The sequence below is a fragment of the Pangasianodon hypophthalmus genome, chromosome 12 (genome assembly GCF_027358585.1).
Source record: "Pangasianodon hypophthalmus isolate fPanHyp1 chromosome 12, fPanHyp1.pri, whole genome shotgun sequence".
Lineage (NCBI taxonomy): Eukaryota > Metazoa > Chordata > Actinopteri > Siluriformes > Pangasiidae > Pangasianodon > Pangasianodon hypophthalmus.
Window position 1 is genome coordinate 23468010 of NC_069721.1, and position 8086 is coordinate 23476095.

General features: G+C 41.5%; 1 protein-coding gene across 1 annotated transcript in view; it reads left to right on the forward strand.

Moving 5' to 3' along the window:
- Positions 1–8086, forward strand: part of ablim2 (actin binding LIM protein family, member 2) — a 109360-nt gene that overhangs the window by 47348 nt on the left and 53926 nt on the right. Inside the window, exon 3 of the mRNA XM_053238388.1 lies at positions 4287–4470. Within this exon, the coding sequence (XP_053094363.1) occupies positions 4287–4470 (184 nt within the window). The remainder of the gene's footprint in view (positions 1–4286; positions 4471–8086) is intronic.

The following is an 8086-nucleotide window of genomic DNA, read 5'->3' on the forward strand; positions in this document are numbered from 1 at the left end:
TACAGACACACAGAGAGAAAGAAAGAGACAGAGAAAAAGACAGAGTGAGAGAGAGAGACAGAGAAAGAGACAGACAGAGATGTAGAGAGGCAGAGAGAAGGAGATACAGACACACAGAGAGAAAGACAGAGACAGAGTGAGAGAGATTGACAGAGAAAGAGACAGACACAGAGATGTAGAGAGGCAGAGAGAAGGAGATACAGACACACAGAGAGAAAGAAAGAGACAGAGTGAGAGAGATTGACAGAGAAAGAGACAGACACAGAGATGTAGAGAGGCAGAGAGAAGGAGATACAGACACACAGAGAGAAAGAAAGAGACAGAGAAAAAGACAGAGACAGAGTGAGAGAGAGACAGAGAAAGAGACAGACACAGAGATGTAGAGATGCAGAGAGAAGGAGATACAGACACACAGAGAGAAAGACAGAGACAGAGTGAGAGAGAGACAGAGAGAGACACAGAGATGTAGAGAAAGACAGAGAAGGAGATACAGACACACAGAGAGAAAGAAAGAGACAGAGAAAGACAGAGAGACAAAGTGAGAGAGAGAAAGAGACAGAGAGAAAGACAGAGATGTAGCGAGAGACAGATAGAAGGAGATACAGACACACACAGAGAGAAAGTAAGAGAGTGAGAAAGAGACAGAGAGACAGAGTGAGAGAGTGTGTGTGTGTGTGTGTGAAAGAGAGAGATAGATGTGGAGGGACAGAGAGAAAGACAGAGTGAGTGAGAGAGAGTGAGAGAGAGAGAGAAGGTTCTGGTTGTGGAAAGGTCGACGTGTTTAACTCTGTCTCTGAGGCCTGGAGTCCGTCGGCTGCAGGGGTAAATATAAAGCACGGGGTGGAAAACAGTCTCGTTGTGTGTAGGTCTCATCACAGCAGGACTCGGGTTACATCCAGCCACTACAGAGCAGGTGAGATTAGAGCAGGTGTTCACATCTAAACCTGAATGACCTCCTGACCACGTCCTCATTCTCTCTGAGAAACACTCCCCATGTAGCGACAGTACATGATCAGGATCAGTTCATCATGACATACTGTATGTAACGATTTATATAATGTCTAGGAAATTTAATTTCTTTTATTTTTTATATTAAACAAATTATTTAAAAATATACTACAGAAAAGGATTGTAAAAAAAATGACATTTTACAATTTAAAAAAGTAACCTCAAATCAGCTGCTTCCCATCAGGTTGTAATTATGTTTAAAATATATATATATATATAAATATAGTTAAAAAAAAAGATATTACAATATCCACAATATGTCAGAAATTAGTACTGTAACACAATTTATTACAATATTTTTCACATATCACTCAGCCATATTAATTAATAGTATTGTCCCTTTAAAGTCTACTGCATGAAGGACATCAGAGGAGACGCGTCTTAATCTCTTATCTTGAGGAGCAAATATTGTAAATATGACATAACTTTCTTTATTTCTTTTTTAATATAACATGAAGTGTGTAAGTTGCACTTCTGAGTACCTGTGCTTAGTATAAGTAGTGTTCAGATTTGATCAGTTTTAATGTATGGACTTCTACAAAGTTGCATATTTAATGAAACTTAACAAGATGATTAATATCAGTGGTGAAAAATGAAACCACTGGTGGACGCCTTACTTGTGTGTGTGTGTGTGTGTGTGTGTGTATGTGTTAGTGTATGTGCTGCTGAGGGGGGGGAAGTGTTATCATGGTTTGGACTTGATTCAGACATTGTGGTTCTGTACCACCGGATATGTCTAACGATGTGTCTAATGTTCCATACTGCTTTCTATCACGCGCTAGCAGCCGGACCTCCATGGAAAACACGCCTCTCATTTCCTGAAGAACATTCCTCTGTTGTTGTGTGTGTGTGTGTGTGTGTGTTTATTAGGACCCGGGCCATGTGGGAGTGTGTTGCAGGGTGCATGGGAGCCATCAGAGAAAGGCCGTGTATCTTGTGTGTGTGAGAGGCAGGGGTGTGAGATGTGTACAGGGAATATATTTGTGTGTGTTTGAGAATACATGTATACCACAGTGCTGTTGAATTCTGGATTCTGATTGGTCAGAAGGTGTTGATTAATTTTCTGTAACAGCAGAAACGTGTTTATATTAATGCGCTGGTTCTAATAAGTTGTCGTATCTACATTTCGTGCGATGTGTGTAAGATCAGGAGCTCAGTGAGGGTGGAAAATGGATCTCCTCTGAGGATGATGTCATTGCGCTGGGCTTACATTGTGTTGTTGCCGTGGTTCCTGTTTTTGTGGAAAGAGGGAGATTGAAGAGGAAAGAGAGAAAGGGCAAGAGAGAGAGAGAGAGAGAGAGAGAGAGACTATGTGATGTGTGTTTAAAGCTGTTGGAGAAATGAAAAATGTGTTTGAGCCTGTTTTTGTTCTCGTCCATTAGCTCAGTCAGTTCAGAGCAGTTAAACACAGCAGCGTGGTGGTGCTGGACAGAGGGTGGAGTCAGTAATGACGGTGGTGAGGGTGGTGTCAGTGATGACGGTGGTGAGGGTGGAGTCAGTAATGATGGTGTTGAGGATGGTGTCAGTTATGACGGTGGTGAGGGTGGAGTCAGTAATGACGGTGGTGAGGGTGGAGTCAGTATTGACAGTGGTGAGGGTGGTGTTAGTAATGATGGTGTCAGTAATGACAGTGTTGAGGATGATGGTGTTGAGGATGGTGTCAGTAATGATGGTGTTAAGGACGGTGTCAGTAACGATGGTGTTGAGCATGGTGTCAGTAATGATGGTGTTGGATGGAGGATGGTGTCAGTAATGATGGTATTGAGGGTGGTATCAGTAATGATGGTGTTGGATGGTGTCAGTAATGATGGTGTTGACTGGAGGACAGTGTCAGTAATGATGGTGTTGGATGGTGTCAGTAATGATAGTGCTGGATGGAGGACGGTGTCAGTAATGATGGTGTTGGATGGTGTCAGTAATGATAGTGCTGGATGGAGGACGGTGTCAGTAATGATGGTGTTGGATGAAGGATGGTGTCAGTAATGATGGTATTGGACGGTGTTAGTAATGATGGTGTTGGATGGAGGACGGTGTCAGTAATGATGGTGTTGGATGAAGGATGCTGTCAGTAATGATGGTGTTGGATGGTGTCAGTAATGATGGTGTTGGATGGAGGACGGTGTTAGTAATGATGGTGTTGGATGGTGTCAGTAATGATGGTGTTGGATGGAGGACGGTGTCAGTAATGATGTTGTTGGATGAAGGATGCTGTCAGTAATGATGGTGTTGGATGGAGGATGGTGTCAGTAATGATGGTGTTGGATGGAGGATGGTGTCAGTAATGATGGTGTTGGATGGAGGATGGTGTCAGTAATGATGGTGTTGGATGGTGTCAGTAATGATGGTGTTGGATGGAGGACGGTGTCAGTAATGATGGTGTTGGATGGAGGACGGTGTTAGTAATGATGGTGTTGGATGGTGTCAGTAATGATGGTGTTGGATGGAGGACGGTGTCAGTAATGATGTTGTTGGATGAAGGATGCTGTCAGTAATGATGGTGTTGGATGGAGGATGGTGTCAGTAATGATGGTGTTGGATGGAGGATGGTGTCAGTAATGATGGTGTTGGATGGAGGATGGTGTCAGTAATGATGGTGTTGGATGGTGTCAGTAATGATGGTGTTGGATGGAGGACGGTGTCAGTAATGATGGTGTTGGATGGAGGATGGTGTCAGTAATGATGGTGTTGGATGGAGGATGGTGTCAGTAATGATGTTGTTGGATGGAGGATGGTGTCAGTAATGATGGTGTTGGATGGTGTCAGTAATGATGGTGTTGGATGGAGGATGGTGTCAGTAATGATGGTGTTGGATGGAGGATGGTGTCAGTAATGATGGTGTTGGATGGTGTCAGTAATGATGGTGTTGGATGGAGGATGGTGTCAGTAATGATGTTGTTGGATGGAGGATGGTGTCAGTAATGATGGTGTTGGATGGTGTCAGTAATGATGGTGCTGGATGGAGGATGGTGTCAGTAGTTGGGTGAACGTGAACGTGAGAGTGTCTGTAATGGCTGGGAGTTGTAGTCATTGGTGGCCATGTTTGTAGGACGTGCTGATTCTGACCTTCACATGACACTATCAGCCAAATGTGTTTAGATTTTTGTTTTTATTTATGAAATCAACATTTATTGTTGAAATTCGTTCTAGGTGCTGTAGCTGGAGCCTAAAACCCTGCCTAAAAACGCCTCTGATTCCTTCGTAAGCTTTTCTCGTCTCTTTTATTAGCGCCGAGCTCTGACCTTGCTCCTGTGGCTGTCCTGTGTGGTGTCTCTCTGCAGTGTGTGGCTGTGACCTGGCTCAGGGAGGCTTCTTCGTGCGGCAGGGCGAGTACATCTGCACTCTGGACTACCAGCGTCTCTACGGCACACGCTGCTTCAGCTGCGAGCAGTTCATCGAGGGCGAGGTGGTGTCCGCGCTCGGCAAGACTTATCACCCACGATGCTTTGTGTGTGCCATTTGCAAGTAAGACACACACACACACACACACACTTCCTCACACACACACACACACACACACACACACACACTCATTTACAAAAAATTGCCCATAAAGTAAGTTTTGATTTGAATTTCTGCTTGTAGCACCTCTGAGGCCACTTTTATTTCCACAGGACTGCTGTGTGTGTTTGTGTGAGTGTGTGTGTGAGTGTGTGTGTGTGCATGGTGTTACCTATGCTGAACCATTTTGATCTCTTGGGTGGAACTAGATCCTCAATCTCCTCACAATGTTCAATTTATATTTCCTCTTTCTCTCTCTCTTTCTCTCTCCCCCTCTCTCTCTCTCTCTCTCTCTCTCTCTCTTTCTCTCTCACTCTCTCGGCTTAAAACATCATCACACACTTACATCAGTTGCCTTTTCTTTTATTGTTCTCTTACTGGGTTAGTTCCATTACTGCTACACATCAGTAACCTGCTTTGCTTCAACTTGGTGATGTCATTTTAAAGCTATGAAAGACAAAAAAGACAAAAAAGATTGATTTTCGTCAGGTTTTCCTCAGTTTCCTTCTTGTTTATGTCTCTTTTTGTGGTTTATTTGACACAAACACACAGTGTAGAGCTACTGCTAATGTTCCCTCTGTACCAGTGTATCATTACAGCATCACTCATATTCAAATATATAAGTATATAAGTATCTTAAATATTAAGTATTGTAAGTAATTAAAATTCAACATGCTAGTTATGCACAGCCTTCCGTTACAGACGAGAGGAGTGCCATCTGTATGAGAGATTTAATAATTTATTTATTTTAAAGCAGAGATGCAATAATGAATAATGATCAAAGCAAATCAGACAACAGTATTCTGCAAAGCCGCTCTCCTCCACTGCAACATTACTCCATCCGAGCTAAGCTAATGCACTTCATTAAAAAAAATCAACTTGCTATCTTTATATAGAATGTGACTAGAAGCCTAAATGCATTTGATTCAGAGACATTTGATAAGCCGAACAGAAGCATGTGCTCCTTACTTGGCCAATATTTAAACCTGGGAAACTTGAGCAGAGCTAAATAAAATGTTCCATGATTGATTAATACTAAGTATTTCACTCATTTCGGTATCTCTATCAGCAGCAGCGGCTCATGACCCTAGATTTTGGTGGAGAAGGACGACGTTAATAACAACATAACCTCAAACAAGATAAAGTCAAGAGGCTACCACACACAACAGTCATGCAGGATGCAGTCTAGCAGCTCGTTTTGAGCGGTTTCAGATGAACATTTGTTTAGTTGTGTTCGAGGTAATATCATTAACCAGGGTTTACATGTTTCAGCAAAATTTCCAACCCTAATACATCTCAAAAACCCTCCATAATCCCTGTTTCCCTCATCCAATCTTTCCAGTATATCTTACAATAGAAATGATTCTGTACATCACACACACTGTCTGTACTTACACTTTGCCATTTTGTGTCATTTGCTACAAAACAAGATCTTGACAGCAGCAGAGTATTTTTAAACTAGTCCAATATGGCTACATGGGGCAGCGTGATTTCTGCCCCTATGGACGTCTATTAACGCTTGTTGCAGTTCCTATTTCTGACCACTAGAGGCAAGTTAAGGCAGTTAATTAAAATAAATTCAATTTTGTTTGTATAGCGCTTTTAACAGTGGACATTGTCACAAAGCAGCTTTACAAAAATAAATAGATTCAAATGAAATTAAACCAGAATAAATTGCAAATATGTGAATTTATCCCTAATGAGCGAGCCAGAGGTGATGGTGGTGAGGAAAAACTCCCTGAGACGACATGAGGGAGAAACCAGACTCAAAAGGGAACCCATCCTCATCTGGGTGACACCGGATAGTGCGATTATAAATCATTCCCTTCTATAAACTGTGTACTGTATGGACAAATAGTGCAGTTGTGTTAGCACACTGCATCACTGTTGTGTGACGTCTAGAAAGGTGAGCAAAGCAGCGGAAAATCGGCTTATTTCTGTCAAACAGCTTATTATGAAGATTAATATTCATTGAACTGCTGCTATAAATGCTGGGCTCCGCACAACCTATTGGCAAGCCGCAAGTGATTCTCCGTATCAGTATTGGTATGGATGAATACCCAAAACCATGTACTTGGTCTAAAAAAACATTATCGCTGCATCCCATCCTGATCTCATCATCAGCGCTGCTTGTTCTGAGGTATAAATCTGATCCTGTGTAATGAGTAACGAACTGCTTGATTAACCTTTTACCTAAATGCTATGTGGATATTGATTTTCAATTGCATTGGAGTTATTATTCTGTAATTAACAGTCCTTTTACTGAAGTACTAACCACCTTCAGATGTTTTTATACCTTTGTAACTGCATTGCAAATATATGTTCCTTCTTACGTTAAACTGAAACTGAATGGAATCTCTGATCTCACCAAAGCCACTTTATGTGATATTGATTTTTCCCAGATTGCGATTTTCTATTTTAAAATATTATGGTAAACGATATAACCACCCAGAATCTCCTTTAAATGGAGCAGGGTTTAAGGAGAGTATGGGAGAGTGTAATAATATTATCAGTTGTGCAGTCAGGACCACTTTTTTTTAAAGTGATTCTGCAGTAACACATAGTCAACAGATAAATAAACACAACGACACATTCTGATATAAACCTTTTATAAATCATTTGTTTAATGTCCATATGGCCGACATTTTCTCTCCTGATGCTGCTCAGTGTTGCAGGAAACTGCCGGTCAAAAAAATATATATATTTAATCACTTTCTAATTATCATCATCGTTAACATTATTTGCAAATTGTTAGATCTGACACTTCATTGTTGGCCTGTTTAATATTTTTGGGTCATGCTTTCTTGGCATCCCTAATATATATAGTAAGCTGATGTTAAATATATAGTTATCTGATGTTAGCTAAGCCAAACATACACTCATAGATATTATTTCCCATGAATGAACCCAGAACATTCTCCATCTACTGTGACAGAAAGTGAGGAAGCGGTGCGAGTCAGAGCGTGTGAGATTGGCAGAAGTAGGCGGGGCTTTCTGGAAGTGTCTGTTAATGCTGAAAAGTTCAAAACAGCTGCGTGGATCATTCCAGATTCACATGTCGATTGACTCCTCTCTCATTTTATTGGAGAGAAAAAAGACTGCTCTTTGGTGTGTTTTTGATTGTTAACTCGTACTATCATACTCTGATGGTTTTGCAGGTCAGGTAATATAAAATAATCAGCGATAAACATCATGATAATATCGTGGTGTGATAATATCGTTATATATCACACGAGCTTATGACGTGATAGTGTTCGCAGATACTTGAGCATTTGACTGACAGTGAAATAAGCCTGAAGCTAAATTAACCAAGTGGTAAACTGTATCACCTTTCTGCTGGAGTGCTTCCTGAAGCCAGAGCTATGCCCGGAGACACAGAGCGTCCATTCACTGCTACACTGGCTGACATTTCCACCAGCTAAATTCGTCCGAGAAATGCTGCAGCAGGTGCCAACATTTATCCTTACACTCTGAGTAACCGGCAGTTAGGTAACAGTGAGGATACAGGCCTACTGAATGTGTTTATGAGTCTGTGAGTGTGTGTGTGTGTGTGTGTGTGTGTGTGTGAGAATGAGAGTGT